General features: G+C 40.0%; 1 protein-coding gene across 1 annotated transcript in view; it reads left to right on the plus strand.

The window, feature by feature from the left end:
• Positions 1–26779, plus strand: part of Prune2 (prune homolog 2 with BCH domain) — a 193601-nt gene that overhangs the window by 153934 nt on the left and 12888 nt on the right. The window contains exons 12-17 of the mRNA XM_048347319.1: positions 5765–5938; positions 9028–9036; positions 13565–13667; positions 14775–14906; positions 16491–16577; positions 23103–23201. Coding sequence (XP_048203276.1) covers positions 5765–5938; positions 9028–9036; positions 13565–13667; positions 14775–14906; positions 16491–16577; positions 23103–23201 — 604 coding nt within the window. The remainder of the gene's footprint in view (positions 1–5764; positions 5939–9027; positions 9037–13564; positions 13668–14774; positions 14907–16490; positions 16578–23102; positions 23202–26779) is intronic.

Consider the following 26779-nt stretch of genomic DNA (forward strand, 5'->3'; position numbering starts at 1 on the left):
GCCTCCTGAGTAGGTAGGATTTCAAGTGTGAGCCACCAATACCTAACTTGCTTGATATTTTTGTATGTTGAGATTTTTCTCTCAAATTAATTTCCTGCTTGCTGTTTGTCACCAAAAGAATTTTGAAGTCTTTATGCATAATATATCTTCAACCAAATCGTCTATGGTACTCACATTGTCTGGGTACTATTATAATATAGAAAGCCAACCCCCTCATAAATGTATTTTCATAGTGATCACATCTCTAGTTAGTCCATAATAAGCATCAAGAATGGATTCTGGGGTTGGGAATATGGCCTCGTGGCAAGAGTGCTTGCCTTGTATACATGAGGCCCTGGGTTCTATTCCTCAGCACCACATATACAGAAAATGGCCAGAAGTGGCGCTGTGGCTCAAGTGGCGGAGTGCTAGCCTTGAGCAAAAAAGAAGCCAGGGACAGTGCTCAGGCCCTGAGTTCACCGCCTAGGACTGGCAAAAAAAAAAAAAAAAAAAAGAATGGATTCTCCATTGTGGTCTCTGATACACAGAACATTGGCGAGCTTGTGTGCTAATTCATCTCAGAAAGATCAAAAGCAAAGTTCAAGTTGACTTCTTATGTAAGTGGGTTTAATTGTGATCTGCAGTTGCCGGGAGAAAGCATATCATTGAAAAAAAAGAAACAAGCCATTTCCTTGTAAAGAGGATATGATACTGAAAAATAATTCATTTGGGAATAGAGAGTTAAATGACAGCTGAATATTTGCAAATAGTCAGAAAATAAAGGCTGGCAAGATGATAATTTGTAGTTATAGCAGAATAATTATTAAGATCAGCAGGATAACATTCACTAAGGGAGTGAGTAAAGCTATCTTTATTTCTTATTAGCTTATATTCTTGATAGAAGTGAAAACCTTAAAAAAGAAGTCAATATAACCTAGTTCTTTGTGTGTTTGTTTTTGTTTTTAATGGTGGGTGCTAGGGATTGAACCAGAGCATTGACTATACTAGGCAAGCACTCTACCACTCAGCCACATCTGTGGTACTATCCTTTACTCTTTTTTTTTTTTTTTTTTGGCCAGTCCTGGGCCTTGGACTCAGGGCCCGAGCACTGTCCCTGGCTTCTTCCCGCTCAAGGCTAGCACTCTGCCACTTGAGCCACAGCGCCGCTTCTGGCCGTTTTCTGTATATGTGGTGCTGGGGAATCGAACCTAGGGCCTCGTGTATCCGAGGCAGGCACTCTTGCCACTAGGCTATATCCCCAGCCCTATCCTTTACTCTTGAATAACTCAGCTCCCCCCTTTCCCCAATTTGTATGAGTCAGAGGGAAAGAAGGAGAAAGAACAACTTTCCAATTCCCACATTTGGAAACATTAGGAATAACACTTCACTAAAAATAAAAACATTAAAAACAAGCCAGCCTCAAACTTTTATAGCAATACTGCTTAAAGAAGTAACAGTAGGCTAGGTGGAGTGACTCACATTGGTAATTCTAGATATTCAGGAGGCAGCGATCAGGAGGATTAAAATCCAAGGCCAGCCCAGCTTTGGAGGCTCATGCCTGTAATCCTAGATCCTAAGGAGACTGAGATCTGAGGATCATGGTTCAAAGCCAGCCCAGGTAGGAAAATCCATGAGACTTTTATCTCCAGTCAACCACCAGAAAACCAGAAATGGAGCTGTGGCTCAAAGTGGTAGATCACTAGCCTTGAGCAAAAGAGCTCAGGGACAGTTCAAATTCCATGATAGAAAAAAAAAAATTCAAGGCCAGCCCTGGCAAAAAGTTTGCATGACTCCACCTTACCTAACAAAAAGCTGGGTATAGTGGTGTATATCTTCCTTCTGAAACACAGAAGTATATGTGGCAGGATCTCAGTCCAAGTCAGGCTGCCCATAAGATCCTATTTGAAAAATACAGCAAAAAGGTCTGGGGGTGTGGTTCAAGTGACAGAACATCTGCTTAACAAGCATGAAGTTCTACAAGTTTGAACCCCAGTATAGCATAAGAAAGAAAGAAAAACAAGTAAACTCCGATCTAGCATTCCATTGCTAAAAAGCCACCCTACCTCAATATAGGCACACATGAGAAGATATAGCTGTGTGATACTTACTGAAGCAAAACAATAACAAAAGAAAGTCAAACTAAACTTCCAGTCCAGTGTGGTGACACATGCTTCTATTCACAGCATGCAAGAGGCTGAGGCCAAGAAGGTCCGGAATTCAAGGTCATCCTGGTCTACTTAGCAAGACCCTAATTAAAAAATAATAAATAAATAAATAAGACTATATTTCATCATTGTGGGAGTGATAACCTAAAAGTTACCAGCAAAATGAAATTCTTGGGGGCTGTGTGTGTGTGTGTGTGTGTGTGTGTGTGTGTGTGTGTGCTGAGGTTTAAACTCAGGACCTGGGCCCTGTCCTTTAGTTTTTTTTTGCTAAAGGCCAGTGCTTTTACTACTTGAGACACGGCTCCACTTCCAGCTTTTTGCTGGTTAATTGGAGGTGAGAGTCTTACTGGATTTTCCTGAGCTGGCTTTGAACCACCTCCTCAAATCTCAGCCTCCTGAGCAACTATTACAGGCATGAGCCATCAGTATTCAGCGTTGGGGACTACTTTTTAAGAGGTGCAGGTTTCTGAGACATACAGAAATGAGTACCATTTGTTGAAAAGACTTTCTTGGTTCCGTTGTTCTACCTTGGATCATTTGTCAAAGATCAATTGACTAAGCCAGGCACTAGTGGTTCACATTTATAAACTTCACGAAGCTGAGATCTGATGATTGTAGATTAAATCCAGCCCAGCCAGGAAATTCCACAACACTTTTATCTCCAATTAACCACCAAAAAGACAGAAGTAGAGCTGTGGCTCAAATGGTGGAGCACTATCCTTGAATGGAAAAGCTAAGCAAGAGTGAGAGGACCTGAGTTCAAGCCCCAGTACCAGCACAAAAGATCCACTGACTATTTTTGTATGGTGTATATTTTACTTTTACAACCAGAATTATTAAAATGTTGTATAGAAGTGTATGTGTGCTTGTATAGAAGTGTATGTGTGTGTGCAAGCCCTGAACCTGGAACTCAAGGCCCTAAGCTTTTTTGCTCAAGGTTAGCTCTCTACCCCTTTGAGCCACAACTCCACTTCTGGCTTTTTTTCTTTTCTTTTCTTTTTTTGGTAATTAATTGGAGATAAGAATCTCCCAGATTTTCCTTCCCTGGCTGGCTTCAAACCACGATCCTCAGATCTCAGCCTCCCAAGTAGCAAAGGATTATAGGCATGAGCCACTGGCGCCTGGTCCTAGAAAAATTTTTTAGTGAAGCAGTTTCAATAAAAGCATGCAGGGAAAACTAAAATAAAACACACTGACTCTCACCCCATAGAAATCACCAGAGTTAAACTAGGGCAAACCAGAGAGTAACAGCATGGTACAGGGGTTGGTTTATTGCACGCAAGGATGTGTGTGTACATGAGTGCCAGAAGACAAACACTAAAGCCCAGTTCTGAGGGTACAGGGACAAAATGTGAAATGGGGTCCCTGGAAGGGTCCTATTAGCATCTTGGATTCCTAACTCCAGCAGCAAAAAAGAAGCAGGAAGGGATTCAAGACACATGGATAGATTTGTGCATGTGACATAGTGCTTGAGTGCAAGCCAGAGTTGCTGAGTCTGTCCGTAATAAGCTGCCAAGCACTGCTGAGAAGACAAGGAATCAGCATGGGCCAGGCTCTGTAGGTGGTTGGTAGCTGTTGGTATTGGCAAGATAGGCTAGGATTGCTTCCCAGTGGAGCCTCATTTTCCTATTCTAAGTCTTAGGTAATGAGGTATTCAAGAATCTTTTGGGATGTAATCGCTATGCCATGACTCACTTACAGATTAGCTACATTTTCAGAAGCTTGTCCATGCTTTCTTCTATTTACCCAGTTACTTCCCAGTGCTTTGAATATTATGAGTAGGCTTCCAAGCTCGGTGTGGAGTGTGTTGGTGGAGATAGGTATTAAAGGCAACTTGGGCACAGATCCTTACCCCAAAGGACTTAGCTCTTTATAAAGTAAATAAGAATGGGCCAGGCATTGATGACTCATGCTTATAACTCTAGCTACTCAGGAGGCTGAGAAATGAGGATCGAGGTTCAAAGTCAGCCCAGTAGACAAATCTGAAAGACTATCTCCAGTTAACCAGCAAAAAGCTACAAGTAGGAAATGGAGCTGTGTCTCAAAGTGGTAGAGCACTAGCCTTGAGCAAACGAGTTCAGGGACAGTGTCCGGGGCCCTGAATTGAACCCACATAACCAACATCAGCTGTATCTATATGTGTATCTGTATCTGTGTCTGTATTTATATGTATCTACATATGGATTAATTTTTTAAAATGGAAAAAAAGAAAGCTAGAAGGAGAGGTGTGGCTCAAGTGAGAGAGGACCACCTGTGAGTGAAAATGCTAATAAGCAAGAGCTCAAAGCCTTTATTTCAAGCCCCAGAATTGGAGTCCGTTTTTATCTTATGTTCATCTTGCTGGCTATGACTATACCTGGAACAGGGTGGTAGATAATTTTAAGAAAATATTGCAATTATTTTTACCACAATGCCATAGGAGAAGAACAAGTACAGTGCAATGCAAAGGTCTCCTTTCTATAAATGGAAAAACAAGAATGATAATATCTCTGAATTATTGTGAAGATCATAAATAACATTTCCCTTCAATTTACTTGACCACTGAAAGAAGAACCAAACTTTTCTAGTGAAAATAGAAACAAGTACTACTTATTTTTGTAAAAATAAAAGAACAAGAAAAAAAACTCATTATTTTTGGAGGTCCAAGAGAAATTTTCTTCCTAAAGAATGTTCAGTGGGATTTTCTCTGGCTTTATGAACCCACAAATTTAAATTTTTTTTAAGATTTCTGACCCACATTTACTGCAAAAAACTTTCTGTTGTATGTTTTGGTACACTAAGTATATAAAATTCTTGTCCAAACATACAAAGTTCAATGGTGTGAAAATCCTAGAGCAGAAGCTAGTAGCATCATCAAGACACTAAGCTCAAAGCCCTAAAAGCAATCAGATGAAGTGCAACACAACCAAGATTATCTGGACTTGATAAATAGCCTTTCATTCCATCATAAAGACCTGCATGGGTTGGAGGCATGGCTCAGGTGCTAGAGTGCCAGCCAATGAACAAAAGTGTCACCTACAAAATTTGAGGATCCCAGTCTCAAGGGGAAAAAAAAGACCTGCAGTTTTCACCTGCCTGATCCAGGACCAATTGGCAGCAACTTCACCCATACTGACCCACTGCTGACACAAAAGATCTCTAGCCTTACTATCCTACTTCAGAATGGCCCTAGCAATAGATTTGACTGCTCAAGCCATCAATAAATAAGACTTCATAGAGTAGACCATATGTTGTCAGGATGATGTTGGGCTCTAGTCACACACAGCCTGGGTGCCAATGGCTTATACCTGTAATCCTAGCTACTCAAGAGGCTGGGATCTGAGGATCATAGTTCAAAGCCAGCCCAGGCAGGAAAGTCCATGAGACTCCTACCTCCAATTAGTCACAAAGAGCTGGAGGTTTGAGCTGTGGCTTAAGTGGTAGAATTGTACTCAAAGCACAAAAGCTCAGGGACAGTAACCCACACCTAGAGTTCAAGCCCCAGGACTGGCAAACAAACAGAGTCACACAGGAAGGAACTCCATTTGGTTGGTTCTATCTGGAGGTAACTTGTAATTGAGTCATTTAGTTGTTCAGCTTTGGAGGTCTTGCTCCTTCAGCCCTATGTGCTTCATTTCCAGAAGATCCCATGGCCAACAAAGACTCTGGCCAAGAGTCAGAGTCTATTCCAGAATATACAGCTGAAGAGGAGCGGGAAGACAACCGGCTATGGAGGACGGTGGTGATTGGAGAGCAAGAACAGCGAATTGACATGAAGGTTATTGAGCCCTACAGGAGAGTCATTTCTCATGGAGGTACTCAAGCTCTGGTTGGGCCCAGGAAATAGGGAGGGAGGAAAAGACAGAGGGAGGGAGGGAAGGAGGTGCCATATTATTTAATTGGAAACCTCAACTAGGTTCAGTTTGGTATCTCAAAGACCTTATGTTACGGTTATGTCAATTGAGAGTTCCATATGTTACTTCATTCTCCTTGAGAAATTTGAAAACCTACCTAGGTGAAAAAAACCTTTCCCATGTTTAAAAGTAAAAGTGCTTTTCAAAGCCTATATCTGACAGCTACAACTTTCTGGGTAAATTTCTCAGAAGCTATAGTTGTCCCATGTAAATATTGTCCATCTGGAATTCCTATCAATAGGTTGAGGGCTTCAACTAGATAATTGATAGAGTACATACTACCATGCTGTAGGAAGATCCCCCTACTCCAGGAAGCTACTAATCACAAAATAACTTTTGAATCCTCTTCAGAAGCTTTAGGATCACTTTGTAGACTCAATCTGGTCATTAGTTTCCCTTCATATAATTTTCTTTTCTATAAGCTACATTACATCTATGCCTAAAAGCTTCCAACCCAACCAAAGCTACTACCTGCTGTGTGAAGGAGATGGTGCAGGGAATGATATTTCCAGTACTTTCTTGGGGACTCCAGAAACATATGGAGCCTTGATTAATTGGGGACTCCCAAAAAGTCAGATGTAAACAAGCAACACACTGAACATTGTCGACTTCAGAAAGCATCAGTGGCATGTTGATTTTTCTGCTGCATGCATTTCTTTCCTGCAGTCCTCAGACACCTGTTTAAATACCCAGCTGTCCCAGAAAAAAAGTGCAAGCTGACAAGACAATTCTTGCTTTCAACTTCCTCTCTTCCTTAATAAGGACAGGGAAATAAAGAATCTTAGCACTGCATTAAACTAGTAGCATGTGTTTCGTTACCACGGTCAAACATCCCTCCACCCACAGATCCTTCACTCTGTACCCCATAGATTACCACCTCCCATCTAGGGTATGGAACCATCCAGGGAGCTGACCATGATAGACAAGGCCAGCTGGAGCCTTGGGCCATTGACCTTTCTTTATAACTTTTGACTATGTGACCTGAAATGGCCATATAGCCTCTCTTGCTGATAGTTCCTCTTAAGAGAAGCTAAATCTTGCTGAGAGTGATAGATAACTAATCACAGAATCAACTCTTTTGTTAAGACAAAAACCATGATCCAACCACAACCCAATGGAACCCTCCCCAAAGTCTTCATAATGGGTCACTCCTCCTTTTACCATGCATTGGATATTTTTAGATTGCTTGCTTTGGGGAAATAAAAACAAATAAAAGAAAGGCTGACCAAAAGTAGCCTGCAATTACACTAAAATGTACAGAAAATGCAGAAACGTCTGTTAAAATAAATCTAGATTACTCAGTGACACATACATTTTTATTCTTCAACAGTTAGAATCCTCTTGTTAAAGATGGCAAGCCCACAGTTTTACTATTATGAGGGGAAATTATCTCTCACTACTTCAGAAGAGTCTCCTACTAGTTTTGTCAAGTGCAGTGAAATCCAGGGGGTTGGGTGGATGGAGCAAGGCCTGTCCCCCAAATCAGGATAGAATGATTATCATCAATGCATTAGTGGTCAGAAAAAGCCAGTCTTCTGCCTGTCTGTTTCAGTGAAAATCCAGCTGAACCTCAGAATAACCTAGATTTGTTGAGCTCCATCCCTGCCTTCCCTTCCCTGGCTTTGTCCTCTCCATTGTTTGTCTGGAGCTTGGCTTTTGTCTGTGTGATTGTCCAGTTGGATTTAAAGAGAAGGCTGCCTCTCCTCTTCCTGGCTCTGCCTCACCTTCTCCAGGCACTGAGCTGCATGAATGCGCCTCTGGCTGCACCACTCGGCATGTTAGCAAGACACCAGCTCGTCCTACACGCTGGACAGCTTTTGTGCTCTGTAGGTAAAGATCACTCCGATGTTACTTCTGAATTTGCCAAAGCTTTGTTGTCCCTATGGGAACCTTATACAGTACCACTTTCTTGGTTTTTTGTTTGTTGGTTGGTTGGTTGGTTGGCCATGGGGCTTGAACTCCGGGCCTGAGCACTGAACCTGAGCACTTCAGCTCAAGACTATAGCGCTCTACCACTCGAGCCACAGCACCACTTCCTTTCTTGGGCTTTTATAAGACTATCTTAGTTGCCAAGCTATTGGGTTTGTCAAACTGGCTTCTGATAAGCATTTGAAAAAGCAGACTCTAAGCTGGGCACTGATGGCTCACGCCTATAATCCTAGCTACTCAGAAAGCTGAGATCTGAGGATAGCTGTTTGAAGCAGCCCTGGGAAGGAATATCTGTGAGAATCCAATCCCCAATAAACTACTTTTAAAAAAAAGCCAGAAATGGAGCTGTGTATCAAGTGGTAAAATACTACTTTTTAGCAAAAACAGCTCAGGGACAACTCGCAGGCACTGACACCAAAACAACAAAACAACAACAGATTCCTCATAGACAAGTTTTATCTGGTGCTTTATATTTTGCTGTGAGGTTGTTTATCCCATCAAGCCCATAGGAAGTGCTGGTTGGACAGTGTTCTGTGCGGTAAGCTGTAAGGTAGGAGTGATGTGAAGAATCGCACAAGTTGGCTTCCAAGTCAGATGCTGTCTTTCATGGCTGGGTTTGAACAAAGAATTCAATCTTCAGCTTTTGTGAACTGTTGCCAGAAACCTTGTCCACAGGTAGAAGTGTAGGTTCAAGGCCTGATGTTGCCCCTTCCTGGTCTCTGACCTTGGTATGTCATTTACCATTTCTGAGTCTCAATGACTTTCTCAGTCAAATGAAACCATTGCAATGCCACTGTTTACATCCTGTCATCTGGGAGCAAAGTCTCTGCCATCTGCTGTATTAAAAAAAAAAAAAAAGGAAAAAGCACTGGTGGTGGTTTTGCTCAGCCAACACTGATAGCATGGGGTCAAGTCTAGGCCAGAATTGGCTTTTTGGAACTTAAAACAAAGAGCACATTTGAATAACCAAGGAAAATCAGACCAAAGAATGTTAACAAGAAGTTTCCTTTCTTTCTTTCTTGTTTTTTTTTTTTTTTTTTACTTGTCTCGTTTTATTCTAGGAGACTCAGGTAATCTTCTCTCCATTGTTGCTGGACAAATAAATGATCCTGGAAAGAATGAGAAGAGTTGCTGGCTGGTGTGTGTGTGTTTGTGTTTTGTTGCGACTGTGGCATCTTTCCTTCTCTGTCCATTACGTTTGCTGGCCAGCACACTTGTGTGTCATTCCTTTCCATGGCTTTCTGTGCCACCTCAGGTAAGGCTGGTCATCATTGCTTCAGTGGGCCCTCGAAAATTCCATGGTGGGATTGTTTGCATACCCTAGTGCACATACACACATACCCCTATGTGCACTTCCTGCATAGTAAGGAAAGAGAGGCTGGTAGAAAATAAATCTTGGAAAGGCCATACTCTCTATGCATTATGCTATTGCCAGCATGGAACGTCAGCTGAATAGGCTCCATCTTTTAGGGGTTTACTGACTGTAGAAAAGACTTGGGAACAAAATGCAAAAAGTCCTCTTCATTCTAGTTATTTCACGGGGCCAGCAATTACAAACTGTTGCATGTCCATAGTGACAACTATGTCCTGGGTTGTTTAGGAGGGAAAAAAATTATGCAGCCATCCTTTTTTGTGTGTTTTCTTTCTTCAATTCTTTCTTCTTCTTCCTTCTATTTCATTCAGGCTCTTCTTAAAGTATGTCTACCCAAAAGTACCAAGAGCCATTTTTATTTGTAAATCTCAGCAATTTTTATATGAAGAGACATTGCTTGCTTGGACAATCTCTATGGGGGTAGTTATTTCATCCCCAAATATTCCTTTAGTGACATGAATGCTAGAGAATGAAATATTGCTGTCCTAAGTGTGCATAGTAATTATATGATATTTAAGATGTCCTCTGAAGTACTGGTTGTAAAGTTCCTTTAAAAAGAAAAATCTTCAGGCCAGGCACTGGTGGCTCATGCCAGTTATCCTAGCTACTCAAGAGGCTAAGATTTGAGGATGGAGGTTCAAGATCAACCCAAGCAGGAACGTCTGTGAGACTCTTATCTCCAGTTAACCACCAGAAAACTAGAAGTGATTGTGCTTAAGTGGTAAAGAGCTCCCCTTAAGCTGAAGAGCTCAGGGACAGCACCCAGGCCCAGAATTCAAGCTCAATGACCACAAAAAAAAAAAAAAAAGAAAGAAAAGAAAAGAAAAGAAAAGAAAAAGAAAAATCTTAAGAATTAAAACCCAGTTAAGGACCTTAGTGGTCCTGAGCTTGAAATTTTTCTGACACTTTGTAGCTCGTCAGCTCCATTGAGAAAGATGTCTTTTTGCTGATATTGAGACTAGATTCATGATATGTCTTTTGCCATTAAATGAATGGTTCTCTTCTTATTGGGCTCAATGAATTGCATTTCCTCATGGTGTTAGCTAACTCTTCTATTTTTTTTTGTTCATCTCCACTAAGTTGTGAAGTCTCAGAAAAGAAGTTGTTGAGTGGAACAAGAATTTTTTTATGGGGGCTGGGAATATGGCCTACTGGTAGAGTTGATGCCCTGGGTTTGATTCCTCAGCACCACATATATATAGAAAAAGCCAGAAGTGATGCTGTAGCTCAAGTGGTAGAGTGCTAGCCTTGAGCAAAAAGAAGCCAGGGACAGTACTCGGGCCCTGAGTTCAAGCCCCAGGACTGGCAAAAAAAAAAAAAAAAAGTTAATGGTAAAATATTACAGCCAGGAGCGTGAAATCGTAGCTACTCAAGAGGCTGAGATCTAAAGATGGTGGTTCAAAGCCAACCCAGGCAGAAAAACTATGAGACTCTCATCTCCAGTTACCAACAAAAGAAATGAATCTATGGCTCAAGTGACAGAGCACCAGCCTTGAGCACCAAATCTCAGAGAGTGCCCAGGCCCTAAGTTCAAGCCCCAGTACACATGTACATCCCAGCACGTGTGAGTGCATGTGCAGTCACACACACACACACACACACACACACACACACACACACACACACAGAATAGCCGTCTGTTTTTTCCTTCATATTTGCTCTCTATAGAGACATTGACAAATACCCACCTATTGTAAAAGATGGGTAAAGTAAAATAAATGCATAAAAGGCTGCCTCAATGTTCTCTCATAAGTGTGCTAAGAGGTTGTGCAATGTGGGTGGCATCTCCTAGACTGAGTGGTATAAACACTGCATAGAGAAACTTCAAATTAGCAGTACTTATAGGTTCACATTTGGATTTATTTTGGTTGGCTTCCCTCTTCCTCTATCTTGTTTGTGGTGGTGTACTCTCTTGTCTTTGTAGAACGCGTGTTATTAAACTGCTTCTCAGCAAGTATAGCCATGGATCAAAGTGTGGTAGAGTGCTAGCCTTGAGTGAAAGAACTCTGAAACTGCACTCAGAACCTGAGTTCAGGCCCCACAACTGACAAAAACAGAAAAACAAAAACCAAAATAAAACAAAAAAACACCCCTGCTTTTCAAGCAATTAACTTCAACAAAATCTATGCCTGTCTAGCATTATACCACCCTGCAATCATCAAAGGGAGTAACAATTCTGAAACCAGAAAACACGTTGAGTTCTGGGAAGGCTCAGAATTCTTGATTAATGATTCAAGTTAATGATTCTGAAGTCTCAAATAGAATACAAATTACAGTTTATTTTTTTATTTTTTATTTTTGCCAGTGCTGGGTTTGGACTCGGGGCCTGAGCATGACCATGTCTGGCTTCTTTTTGCTCAAGGATAGCACTCTGCCACTTGAGCCACAGCGCCACTTCTGGCAATTTTCTATATATGTGGTGCCAGGGAATCGAACCCAGGGCTTCATGTATACGAGGCGAGCACTCTTGCCACTAGGCCATATTCCCAGCCCCAAATTACAGTTTCTTAAGTGAGAATATTTTGTTATTGTTTTGTGCAAATTTGAACTCGGGGCCTGGGCATTGTCCCTGATTTTTTTTTGTGCTGAAGGCTAGTGGTCTACTTCTTTGAGCCACAGCTCTACAACCTGCTTTTTGGTGGTTAATTGGAAATAAGAGTCTTGTGTACTTTCCTGCCTAGGCTGGCTTTGAACTACAATCCTCAGATCTCAGCCTCCTGAGTAGCTAGGATTACAGGCATGTGCCACTGGCACCCAGCAAAATGAATTTTTTTTTTTTAAATAATAAGGACTGGAGGCATACCACTGTGGTTGAATGTGGTATGCTTTTTCCAGACCCAGGTCCAGTCCCAAGTACTCCCCCCAAATGAAAATATGAGCCATTTCTTGTGTCAAAGATATGTCTTATTATGTACACTTACTCGTGAAATTTGATAACTACCTACCACATAGTTTAAAGATGAGTGCTAATGGAGCAGAGTTTGTTTAAAGATAGAACAATACTGAAATCATGTCAGAGTCTTCAGAAGGTAGGACTCATGTTTTGATCTGACTCGGGGAGGTTCCTCAGGCCTTGGAGTTTTATGGCCACACATCCCTGCATTGCCCAGCTCTTGTTTTCTTAACATCACTTGCACTTCTTACTAGGAAGTAAATTGCAAAAGCCCCCCCCACCCCCACGAGGTACATCTTTTCCTAACAAAAATCATTTAGGTAGTGCTTTGTTGAATATGACTCTTTCTCTAAGAGTCTAGGCTGTGAATTCTTTGCTCAGTTGTTCTAGGCCTGGCTAAATTTTATCTCTGTGTCTTTTGCACTGTCCTCAAATCTAGAGATCCCAGGGACACTACAGGCAAGTGACTAGACCTCAAAGTCAAAACAAAGGGTTTTACACTGGCATGTGGTCACTGGAGTGTGTGGGTCAGTGATTATATCGCAGTTCAGTGTCCAAATTGTCCCAATTAACTAATGTTTAAAACTAAAAATAGCTAAGAGGTTCAAACAGAACCATCAGAGTAAAGAAAAATAAATTAAAAATAAATTAACTAGCATCAGGCACAGGTGGCTCACATCTATAATAGCTATTCAGGAGGCTGAGATCTGAGGATCGCAGTTTGAAGCCAGCCCACGCAGGAAAGTCTGTATGACTTTTATCTACAATTATCTACCAAGAAGATGGAAAGCGAGCTGTGGCTCAAGTGGCAGAGCACTAGTCTTGAACAAAAAGCTCAGGGACAGTGCCCAGGACCTGAGTTCAAGCCCCAGGAGTAGCACGTGCGTGCGCGTGCGCGCACACGCACACACACACACACATTAGTATTGCATAAATTAGAGACTCATAGTTCAAAAGTGTTGCTTTGAGCTGAGAGTAGCAGCAAGCATGCACACACACAGTTTTGCCTTCTTTGATAAGTTGATATTAACACATCTATGTACTGGACATGAATCATCCTATACATATGTGTGTATGATATATATGCATGGGTATATGTGTGTATATATGTATATATGTATACTGTATACACAAGTATCATCATCTGAGTAAGTCAAACCATGGAACATATTAATTGCTAAGAGACCTGCATTCAGTATACTATATTCATTTTATGATGTGTCTATTATATCTAACACTCACTCTCCCAAGGCTTCAGATTTATCTTTTAGGTTTGATATTCTCTTGTGACAGCTTTCAGTTGGTTACAAATGTCTTTCTGTTTGTCCACCAGGATACTATGGGGACGGTCTAAATGCCATCATTGTGTTTGCCGCCTGTTTTCTGCCAGACAGCAGTCGGGCAGATTACCACTATGTCATGGAAAATCTTTTCCTGTGAGTGACACTTACGATTCTGAATTAATGTCTTTGGGAAATAGTTTGATGTAGGATAATCTAAGTGTGTGATAAAGAGTCGAAAACTTTCTGCCATGGGGAGTTGCTTAAAAAGCTAAAACTTTCGACGAAACTCTGTTGGTAGAATTGATGGAAAATGAAATGAATAAAACTTGGCCTGCATTGAAAACTTTTATAACATTTCCTTGGGGCATAGTATTGTTTTTGTTCCCTGATAGCATTTTCTTTGTGGGCTGTGATAATCTGATTTCTCTGGCATCTACCCAGGTTCAGGGTGATTTACTCTTAATGTTTGATGCTCTTGTTGGCATTTTTTTTTTGTTGTTGTTTTTGTTTTTGTTTTTGGCCAGTCCTGGGCCTTGGACTCAGGGCCTGAGCACTGTCCCTGGCTTCTTCCCGCTCAAGGCTAGCACTCTGCCACTTGAGCCACAGCGCCGCTTCTGGCCGTTTTCTGTATATGTGGTGCTGAGGAATCGAACCTAGGGCCTCGTGTATCCGAGGCAGGCACTCTTGCCACTAGGCTATATCCCCAGCCCCTCTTGTTGGCATTTTTTAAAGTCAAGTTTTAGCTTACATATTCTTCTGAGTAACTGCTTTTTAAAAACTTGAGTAAGCTAGGCCCCCATGGTTCACTCCTGTAAACCTAGCTACGCAGGAAGCTAAAATCTGAGGAGTGAGGTTCAAAAACAGCCCAGACAGGAAAGTCTGTGAGACTCTTGTCTCCAATTAACCACCAAAAAGCCAGAAGTGGGGCTATGGTTCAAGTGGTAGTGCACTAGCCTTGAGTGAAAAGGCTAAGGGATAGTGTCCAGGCCCTGAGTTCAAGCCCCAAGACTGGCAAACACACACACACACACACACACACACACACACACACACACTCTCCTTAGATAATTATAAAATAAATGAACAATATTCACTCTCTGAGAAATGACATCGGGTAACTGCTTTATTGTTGAGTTAGAGAGATATGCATAACTATTTGTTAAATGTCATTCACCCTGTAATTTAAATACTACATAATTATAAGTAGGATGGATGTTTTCATGTGGGAATTGAAAATATTTTCTTCCTTTCTGTGATCAGATATGTGATAAGCACTTTAGAGTTGATGGTAGCTGAAGACTATATGATCGTGTACTTGAATGGTGCCACCCCAAGACGGAAGATGCCAGGGCTGGGCTGGATGAAGAAGTGCTACCAGATGATTGACAGGCGGTATCTGGGCTCCTTTATTTAATCACTATTTTAGATTCCTCAGTATCTGCCTCCATCTTTCACCCTTTTAGTCCACCAAAAATGCAGCCATAGTTTAAGGACATTAAATAATGCATATTTGAAATAATATGTTATACAACTAGTAAGAAGTTCTTAGCATCTGAGAAGGCTGAACTCTACAGACTTATCTCCAGTTAACCAGCATATAGCTAGAAGTGGAGGTGTGGCTTCAGTGGTAGAGCACCAGCTTTGAGTAAAAAAGCTAAGCAAGAGTGTGTATCCCTATGTTCAAGCCCTAGTACTGGCATGTAAACACACACACCTACACACATGTACTGTCACTTGATGCTCCAAAGTTCCCCCACATTTTGCTGAATATCTCCTTGAATCTGGCCAACCAGCTCCTTCTAAACTATGCGTATGCTGTGGCCACTTGAGTGGATACAACCTGAGTGGACAAACCCAAATACCCATGATTCTTTAATGGTCTCATCTGACCTGAGTGCTATTTATGTGCATAGGGACAGTGGAAATTTGCACAATGCTTATGCTCTTATTTCAACATTTTTTTATCAATGCAAAGCAATCACTAGCCCATGTAATATAATACTTTTTGTATCCTTTTCTCAAGATACTGTACCTCTGCTCATATTGATTTTATAGAACAAAGCACTTACTGCCATACATAGGCAAACTGGTATAACAAAATAAAAGGACCCTATTATATCTAACTAGTCCATTCTATGAGCGACATGTGGTGGTAAACACCTCTGATTCCAGCTCCTGGGAAGGAAGAGATAGAAGCTTCAGGGTCCAAGGCTAGTCTAGACAAAAGTGTAAGACCCTATCTGAAAAACAAACTGATGTGAAAAGAGCTGGGGGTGTGGGTCCAAGAGGTAGAGTTATTCCCCAGTATACATTGGCCCTGAGTCCACCCTCTATCCAAAGCTCTGTTTTATTATCAAAACGTTAATAAAAATCACATTGCTAAAGCTGGGAATATGTTTGAAAAATCAACAATTTCTAAAATGATAAATTTTCTTTATACAGAAGGATAAATCAAGGCTTAGTATGATCAAATAAGTTGTCTAAATTGTTATTAAGAATGTATCATTTTTAAAATAAGAAAGATAATACTAACAAAAATTGGTAGGCATCCACAGCAAAATTATGGTTATAAATTTATGTACTGCAAAAGCTTCCCTCTCTTATATTTATTAAATAGTCCCTTATATTATATTTACATTAATAATAAATATTATATGTATATTATATGATATATAATATTTTAATATGCTCTCATCTTTATTGAATTTCATATTATAATCATTTAATAATTATGTTATTAAATATACTCATGTTTATTCCTATAGGAAAATGAGGTTTGAATCACCCAAGTTTCAAATTGTTTCTTGCAAAGCAATTTTTAAAAATCATTTGTAGCCATTTTATAACTTCTCATGAGAAAACAGTAGCTTTCCTAGAATTTTCTAAAACTATGTGCATTCTTATTTGGGGATGTATTTTTCATTCCCACTGAAAAATTACTTCATGGTATTCATCATTTTTCTCTTTTCAAAATAGGTTGCGCAAGAATTTGAAATCATTCATCATTGTTCATCCTTCCTGGTTTATCAGAACAATCCTAGCTGTGACACGACCTTTTATAAGGTATTGTTCTAAGTGTGGTAAAAGTATGGTAGCAGTTTTATATATGTGCAAGTTATCTTACAAGCCAGAATTTCTAAGTTAAGATCATTTAGAAGAATTTATTTTGCCCCTATCTTTCTTAGAAGATACTTTGGACTATTTAATCAAGAATCTCTAAGGTATGTTCCAGTGACTCATACCTATAATCCTACTCAGGAGGCTGAGATCCAGCATATCATGGTTTGAAGGCAGGCCAGGTAGTAAAATCCACAAGACTCTATTTACAAAAATGACCAGCAAAAAACTGGGTTGGAGGTATGGCTCAAATGATAGAGAGATGGTGAGCAAGCAAGCATGAGGCCCTGAGTTCAAACTCCTGTAATAGCAAGAAGAAGGAGGAGAAAAGATATAAAAGGAGGAGATAAGAAGAGAAAGAAGGAAAAAAAAAACCAAAACACCTCAAAATCCTTACTAGCCAGGTGTGGTGGCATAGGCTATAATCCCAGCATTTAGAAGACTAGGGCTACAGAATCATACAGTCTCCAAAAATATTTTCAAATCCCTAAATTAAGCGTGAGAATTATTTCAAAATGAATTCTTCCCCTGGTTGTTATAAAGTGAATCTTCTAAATCACTTCCCATTAACATGGAATATGGAGTGGTAAGATGCCTATGCCACAAAGAAAGAATCGACAGTAGCTTTTGGTTGTTCTTATTGTTGTTATTGTGTGTGTGTGTGTGTGTGTGTGTGTGTGTGTGTGTGTGTGTGTTGGTTGTGGGGCTTGAATTTAGGGCCTAGGCACTGTCCATGAGCATTTTCACTCAACGTTAGCACTCTACCACCTAGAGTCACAGGACTATTTCTGGTTTTCTGGTGGTTAATTACAGATAAGAGTCTCGTGGTCTTTCTTGCCAGAGCTGGCTTTAAACTATGATCCGCAGATCTCAGCCTCCTGAATAGCTAGGATTACAGGCATGAGCCATGAGTGCCCAGTTAGGCAATAGTTTTTAAGGTGATTATTTTATTTTGCAGAAATAAAGAAGTAAAGCAATTAGATCGGAAAAGAAAAACTAGCCAAAGAAGAAGAACATGAGTGTAGCATAGGTTGAGGATCTGTTTGGGGTAGGACACAGTGGAAGGCATTCATATGTATAAATGAAACTAGAATAATGACACCTTAAAACTGTTTTTAGAAGAGTTGAGGAGGGGCTGGGAATATGGCCTAGTGGTAGAGTGCTTGCCTTGTATGCATGAAGCCCATGGTTTGATTCCTCAGCACCACATACATAGAAAAAGCCAGAAGGGGTGCTGTGGTTCAAGTGGTAGAGTGCTAGCCTTGAGCTAAATAAGAAGCCAGGGACAGTGCTCAGGCCCTGAGTCCAAGCCCCAGGACTGACCAAAAAAAAAAAAAAAAAGTTAAGGAGGAGCTGGATAACTGATGCCCAGCTACTGAGGAGGCTGAGATATGAGGAGAGTGGTTCAAACCAGCCCAAGCAGAAAAAACATGAGACTCTGTTTTTTAATTTGAAATTGATTTTGAAATCATTTATCATTGTCTATCCTTCCTGTTTTATCAGAACAATCCTAGCTGTGACACAATTTTTTATAAGGTACGGTTCTAAGTGGTAAAAGTATGGTTGCAGGTTTTATAAATATTCAAGTTGTCTTACAAGCCAGAATTTCTAAGTTAAGATCATCTAGAAGAATTTGTTTTGCCCCTATCTTTCTTAGAAGATACTTTAGACTATGTTATCAAGAATCTCTAAGGCAAGTTCCAGTGGCTCATACCTATACTCCTACTCAAGAGACTGAGCTTCAATTTCATATTCTTAACAACCTTCTATTTATTTGTTTATCTCCAGCCAGAAAAAGCCAGAAATTGAGCTGTGGCTCAAGTGGTAGAGCACTAACCTTGAGCAAAAGAACCTCAGGGAACAGTACCCAGGCCCTGAATTTAAGTCTCAGGACTGGCACAGAGAGAGAGAGAGAGAGAAAGAAAGAGAGAGAGAGAGAGAGAGTGAGAGAGAGAGAGAGAGAGAGAATGAGAATAGAGGGAGTGATTTTGATCAAAGTATATTATATGCATCTATGAAAATATCACAATGTGATATAACTGTCAATTTGGATAATTAATGTACATTTATTTAAAAAAGAGAAAAAAAAGAAATTACTAACGAAAGATGAAAACAAGAGCCTTGATTGTGACATTTCTTCTGAAAAAATTGAATGTCATTAAGCTTGAGTTATAGACTCTGAGTAACCATTTTGAGAAAAAAATACATATATATGCGCACACGCAGATAGATAGATAGATAGATAGATAGATAGATAGATAGATAGATAGATAGAGACTGCATTTTGTGCTGGTCCTGGTGCTTGAATTTAGGGCTTGTTTATTCAGTATACAGTTCTGTTTATCTAAGATATTCATTCCCTATTTGCAATGATAAAGTAACAGGATTCAACACATTTTTCACGACAAAAATTAACTGTTTGACAAAATATGTTAAATTTCTTTTTAAAAAGTATTATGAATTGGGGTTGGGAATGTGGCTTAGTGGTAAAGTGCTTGCCTAGCATGCATGAAGCCCTGGGTTCCATTCCTCAGCACCACATAAACAGACAAGTTGGACGTGGTACTTTGCTCAAGTGGTAGAGGACATGCATTGGACCGAGAGGCATGGCTCAAGTGGTAGACCGCCATCCTAGCAAGCCTGACACCCTAAGTCCAACCTCAGTACCGCAAAACAAACGAAATGTACACAGCTAAAGAACACATGTTAAGCAATTACTGTATTCTATGGTCTTATTATAGATTTTTTAATAGATAAAGGAAACATTCATAATGAAAGTATATGGAAAATTGATTTTTAAAAATGAGTTACTTATAGAGCCAAGTTGTGGGGTGGATGCTAGTGGGTAAAAAATTACACATATCAGTAGCTGTTGCAACTTAGGAGCTCAAACCCAGCTATGGATACAGGCAGGCTACTAAGCAATTATTGTACCAGGTATAACTAGAGCATTTGGGGAAGTGTGATAACTCAAAGTGAGCTAGGTTTGGGGGTAAAGTGGAAAGTAGACTGAGGGTCTGTGTTAAGAGAGCTTTCAGGAGAGTTAATGTTCCAGGAAAACTTTGAAAGATCCCTAGGACTGGCTAGATAAAAATAGGAAGGAGAGAAATCCAAGTAGAAAAAGGACTAGTAGAAATGCTCTAAGAATGCTGGACACTGAGGCTCTCACCTATAATTCTAGCTACTCAGGAGGCTGAGATCTGAGGATTGGGGTTTGAAGCCAACACAGGCAAGAAAGTCTATGAAACTCTATCTCCAATTAACTACCAAAAAGATAGAGGAGCTGTGATAGAAGAGGAGCTATAGCTCAAGTGAACAAAAAAGGTCAGAAATAGTACTGAGGCCCTGAGTTCAAGCCCCAAGACTCACTTTTTCTCCTCTTGCTCTGTCTCTCTCTTCCCCCTGCCCCCACATACACACAAAGGAGAGAAAATGCTTCATTGGAGAACTATTAAGTGCTAGTAAATGAATGAAGGATCATTTCTTTTGTGCCACTTCTTCCTCCTTCTCATTCATTCACTATTTTTCCAAACCTGAGTTGAAGTTAAAAACTCTAGGAAGAAAGGACATTAATAATGTGTATTGACTTGGGACTTACCAGGCTAGACTTATCACTTCTATCCAGGATAGAAGTGACCTATGGACAGGAAGTTGGTTCACGAGTCACAAGCCACAGGCCGAAGTCAAACCATAAGTGAGATATTAAAAATAGAGGTATAGATAACACAAACCTTGAACAAGCTTCTGATTAGAAGACACAATAGTTGACCACACATAGGCAGTATTGTTGGTACATAGCTCAGCTAAGCCCAGCAATCTTTGAGATCATACAAGAATGTGACGTCCCTTTAAGCAAATTCCCTTTCACATGGAGTGATAAGTTTCTAAAATTGAGTTTTCAGTTGCACAGATAAGAAAATGCATCCTTCAGAAGGGCTTCCCATCATTACAGATAGGGTCAAATTCTTCCTTCAATAATTACCAGTTCCCTAGAGAAAAAGAAAACAGGAGCTTAAAGGTTTCATCAATAACTTGCTGTCTCTGCATTCACACACATCTAAAACTGTGGCAAACTGTGTGAACCCAAATCTGATGACTGAAGCATGGTTCTGAATATTTGACTCTTTGGAATGAACTTTCCAACTAAAAGAACAGAAAAGCTAAAAAAAAAAAAAAAAATATATATATATATATATATATAAAACTAGAACAATCAGATGAAATCAAATATATTTATGTATATATATATGTATATATACATACATATATATGTAATACCCACCTTGGTAGATTCTGGAAGAATGCATAAAATTTGTTTTTAATTACAAAACAAGCAAAAAATCAAGTAAACCACAAAACCCAGTCAAAGAATGTCAAGAAACAGTGTAAGGTGTACATGGTGTGTTAGAGTGTAGACTCTGGAATTTGCTTGGTTTATCAAGGTTCTTCCACTTTTTAGCCATGAGGCTCTAGCTGCCAGGTGTCTGTGTGTGTGTGTGTGTGTGTGTGTGTGTGTGTGTGTGTGTGTGTTTACATGCATGTGCACATACCCTGGCTTGAACTTAGGGCATAAGCATTGTCCTTAAGCCTTTTTGCTCAAGGTTGGCGCTCTGCTGCTTGAACCACAGCTCCAGTTCTGGCTTTTTGATGGTTAATTGGAGATAAGAATCTCACAGACTTTCCTGTGCCTGGGCTAGCTTTGAATCTTGATCCTCAGATATCAGCCTTCTGATAGCTAGAATTACAGGTGTGAGGCACCAGCTCCTAGCTTAGCTTCTTTATCCTTAAAATGAGTACTATCTGAGTAATACCTAAACGCATGGGGCTCAGACAAGGTTTGCTGGGTGGTCAAGAAGATATAAAGTGTTCAGAAATAATGAAGTTTTTTTTTTTTTTCCAAAAAGCACTGTTTTACTAGGCTGTGATAAGAAATATATGTTAATTAGTTAATTAATTAATTTATTTTTACTTATTTTTTTGCCAGTCCTGGGCCTTGGACCCAGGGCTTGAGCAATGTCCCTGGCCTCTCTTTTGCTCAAGGCTAGCACTCTGCCACTTGAGCCACAGCGCCACTTCTGGCCATTTTCTATATATGTGGTGCTGGGGAATCGAACCTAGGGCTTCGTGTATATGAGGCAAGCACTCTTGCCACTAGGCCATATTCCTAGCCCCTATATGTTAACTTATATAAACCACTAAAGCGCTGGTGGGCCAAATGTCATATGATTTTCCTTATAAACAGCCCTATGCACCTATGAGTTCTGCATCCATAGGTTCAACAAACAAACAAAAAATCTCTAAACGTGCACAAACGTTTCTTTTGTCATTTTTCCTTAAATAGTAGTAGAGCATAACAGTATTTATGTGGCATTTAAATTATATGGAGTGTTAAAAGTAATCTACAGATGACTTAGAGTATATAGGAAGATAAATATAAGCTCTTTGAATATACTAGACCATTTTTATGTAAAGAATTTGAGCCGCTTTGGATTTTAACATCTGTGAGGACCTTAGGACCAATCCCCCGTGGGTAGCAAGGGAGAGCTACCTGTGGAATCCAAAAGACTTGAACACATAAGTAGAGAGTAGATGGGTGGCTATGATTACCAGAGGATGGGGTTGGAGAAATAGTCAAAGGATATAAAATTAATAATGATGTATAGTACTATATTCTCAAAAAAAGAGCTGACATCTGTACTCCTAGCTACTCAGGAGGCTGAGATCTGATGATCAAGGTTTGCAGGCAGCCAAGGCAGGAAAGTCCATGAGGCTTTTATCTCCAGTTAACCACCCAAAAGCCAGACGTAGAGCTGTGGCTCAAGTGGTAGAGCACTAGCCTTGAGCATAAAAGAAGAAGGAAAAGGAGGAGGACCAAAAGGAGGAGGAAGTGGGAGAGAGAAGCAGCACAGGAACAACTCCCAGTCCCTTAACTCAAGCCTCAGGCACACACACACACACACACACAAACACACACACACACACACAGAAAAAAAGTAGATTTTTAAATGTACTAGCATGAAAAAGTCTATAAGGTAGTGTATACATGTGAACTACTTCAATCTAGACATTCTACAATACTGTACATATTTCAAAACATTATAATGTGTACAACAAATCTCTACCATTTTGTGTGTGTGTGTGCATACACACGCTGGTCCTGGGGCTTGAATTCAGGACCCAGGCACTGTACCTGAGATTCTTTGTTCACATATAGTACTCTACCACTTGAGCCAGAGTGCCACATCTGGTTTTTTTGGTGTGTAATGGTAGATAAGAGCCTCATAGACTTTTCCTGCCTAGGCTGGCTGTGAACAGTGGTCCTCTGATCTCAGCCTCCTGAGTAGCTAGGATTACAAGCATGAACCACCAGAACCTAGCTACAAATCTATACAATTTTTATTTATTAATTTAAGAATGAAACAAGAGCAATGGCAAAAGAGTGATATGAACTTTTTTCCCCCATTTCCTTAGTTCAAAATTCAGTAGTAAAATCAAATACGTCAGTAGCTTGTCGGAACTCAGCGGGCTGATCCCTATGGATTGCATTCACATTCCTGAAAGCATCGTCAAGTAAGTCTCATGGTTTTGCAGATTTGTTAAGAAATAGTACATATTGGAATAAAAAAGAATTCCCTTCTAGAATAGTGGAGATTTGGTATCTTATTTTTAAAACAAATATCAAATACCCAGTAAACATAGCTCATTATTTTACAACCTAAAGATTACTGTTTGTTTGTTTGTTTTTCTTTTCCAGCTCTTCTTTTTGTACAATCTTCTCTTGGAAATCACTCATTTTTCCTTTTGTTACCTTACATTTTGCTTCTTCTTTGGAAAAAAGCCTATCTTTGAGATTAGCCAACATTGCTGTTACTTGGGACCCCTACTCTGCAGAAATTCACAAATAATTTAAGGTTCTTTTTTTATTGTCTACTATGTGAAGTAATCAGTCTGTGTGGCCCTTGGAAAATAGAAATTATTTTGTCTCTATTTTGACGAAATAATTTGTCTCTATTTTCTTCTAAATCTTTGGTTTGTTTTTTCTTCCCATGATTCCCTGCAGGTGCAAGGTTAGTGAGATGTTTGACGAGTGGTGGGAGGGCTGGTTAGGAAGCAGTACAGGGTAATGCTGCCACCCAGGAGAGGTAAATATGAGTGAAGAAGATCTGGGTTATGTTCCAAAAATGGAACCGGGAAGTTGAAGTAGAAACACTGCAGAATAAACATTGAGCATTCCTAACTAGGACAGTGTTGTCAAGAACCATTTGTTTTCCTCATATCATGCTCTTTTTTTCCCTCCCACTGGGTCTGGGTTTTCTATTTGATTAGAATAGAAAAGGACTTAACCATTAGCTCATAGAAACACACACAGATACACGTTTTTCATATCTTCTACAAGATAATAAAATGGATTCCCCAATTAGGATTCCCACAAAAACTTGTCATTCTAAAAACAAAAGGAGAGACACACAGAAATATTATGCCGGGCAGATGGGAGCTCTGTGTCATTGAAATCGCAGAGTAACTCCCATTTTGGAGTTCCCTCAATTGTACACCTGATGACTCTGGCCTATGCCCCAAAAACATGTACTCCATCTCCTGAATCCACTCCTACATTTTAAATAATAATAAAAAAAAAAGCTGACTTCCTACTTTGCAAAAGAAAACAAGGACATTGTCCCAGAGGAATGAGCACTTGTCACTTCCCAGGTAAACACAGAAATCCTCCCACAGTGTGGTCAGGACAACAGGATGAAAGAAGCCACTGATGATTGGACTTGAACCTTGCCCTCCTACTTTTCAATGACTGATTTCAGTTTCAATGACTGATTTCAGGCAACCTGTGAATCTTCTCTGAGGCTCAGCTTCTGTATCTGTAAACTGGAAAGGTAATTCATATGTCATGAGGTGGCTTTGAGGACTGAAGGAGAATCTGTACAAAAAAGCATTCTGGAAGCCTCCTGGCTCCAAGATGGCCATCTAAACATATTGTGTATGGCCATATTGTTGTGGAGAATTACCAAAACATGGGGAATATTAATTGAGAAATTAAACATATCCAGGCCACTTTTTATTCATCTTCCCACATGAGTTCTTCTGGACAAGCTACTTCAAGAGGAAGAGTTTGTTCTGTAGTGATTTTCATCTGGAAGAAGGAGTGTAGCTTAATGGATATTTGTGCCCACCTCCCATGTCTGTTTTCTTGTAGCTTCTGTAATCTATCTCCAAGTGATGTCCTTTCTGCATTTTCACTACTGGATCTCATTGCGTAATGTTCACATTCTGCCATTTTCCAATTACAAGTGATAACTTCTTTCTGTTACTGAATAATATTTAAAAAAAAAAAAAAGCCTGCTTCTCAGAACCAATATCAGCTGGGCTGTTACTATCAGCCCTGTCACTAGAGGGCTTCCATGATACAAAACTTTGGATCAGATTTATAATCATTGATTCTGTTGGGTCCCAGTATTTGTGGCAATTACATTAAAAAAAATTCCCTGAGGGGCTGGGGATATGGCCTAGTGGCAAGAGAGCTTGCCTTGTATACATTAGGCCCTGGGTTCGATTCCCTAGCACCACATATACAGAAAATGGCCAGAAGTGGCACTGTAGCTCAAGTGGCAGAGTGCTAGCCTTGAGCAAAAGGAAGCCAGGGACAGTGCTCAGGCCCTGAGTCCAAGGCCCAGGACTGGCAAAAAAAAAAAAAAAAAAAAAAAAAAAAAAAAAAAAAAAATTCCCTGAGAACCCTCAATTAGTGAATGATAAACTATATTTCCTAGGGGAAATAAAGTATGAGGATCCATAAGCCTCTGCTTAAAACGTTTTTATTATCTACTCAGTATATAACTTTGCTTTTGTATGTCTCTGTTTCTAGCATTATTGGTACATAATGTTGCCCATAAACACAGAACTTGCAGTCAACAGCTTCATACTCTGGCTAAACAAATCTTATCTAACATATATACATTCATTGTAAGGCACTCACAGCCTTCTTGCTCTTAAAACCACTAGATAAGCCAGGTGCCTGTGGCTCACGCTTATAATCCTAGCTACTCAGGAGGCTGAGATCTGAGGATGGCAGTTTGAAGCCATCCTAGGCAGGAAAGTCTGTGAGACTCTTATCTCCAAAAAACTACATAGAAAAAGCTGGAAATGGTACTGTGGCTCAAGTGGTAGAGCACTAGCCTTGAGCACAAAGAGGCTCAAGGACAGCGCCCAGGCCGAGTTCAAGCCCCAGGATGGGGAAAAAATAAAAACAAAACAAAGATCATTTGGCAGTATTTCAGCACTATGCAAAATTGTCAACACAAAGGATATAGAAATGATGAAAACATGTCACTAAATAAGGACATTTGTTTACAGCATGTAGCAAAACGATGGAGAGAACTTCCTTAAGTAACTTTAGTTGGTGACTTGCAGAGGGTCAACTCAAATTCAGTATCATACTGCACATGGCCACAAGTGACCAAAAACGTGTTGCATCATAAGCAGGAAAACGTGCAAATATGAAATACACAAACAATGAGGATTAACTATGTATTTATGAATTACAAATTATTGAGTATATTTAATAATAAGAAGTTTTCTCCCAAAGCCCATTTGATTGTAATTTGGATAGTCTCAGTCTCTCTGTCTCTTTGTCTCTGCCTCTGTCTCTGTCTTTTTCTCTCTGAATCACTGTCCTTTAAAACATGTACCTGTCATTGCCCCCATCCGTTTGTTCTTTTTCCTCATGGCATCCATTTTTTTTATCTTGTAAGGTACGATGAAGAAAAATCATTTAAGAGAAATGTGAGGTAAAAAAAAAAAATCTCCTGATCTTTAATCATGCTGGAACCCGTGTGTGTGTGTGTGTGTGTGTGTGTGTGTGTGTGTGTGTGTGTGTGTGTATCCTCCAGTGTTTTATTCCTGGGTGACCTCAACATGCTACCAGAGCAAGAGATTGTTGTTGTGTCAGTCTTCTGTATACCATTTCCCGTCTTTGTCCTGTGTGTAAAGCTGTTGAGGTCAACCTGGTTTGCTACTCAAACCTACTAAACCAGATCCTACCCCTGACTTGACCCAGGCTGCAAGCTAACTTCAACTTTTCTCAACACATGGATGTGGATGTTTGGGGATTAATAGCCTGCATGTTCCTGATCCCTTTGAAA

This window comes from Perognathus longimembris, chromosome 1 (genome assembly GCF_023159225.1).
Source record: "Perognathus longimembris pacificus isolate PPM17 chromosome 1, ASM2315922v1, whole genome shotgun sequence".
NCBI classification, from domain to species: domain Eukaryota; kingdom Metazoa; phylum Chordata; class Mammalia; order Rodentia; family Heteromyidae; genus Perognathus; species Perognathus longimembris.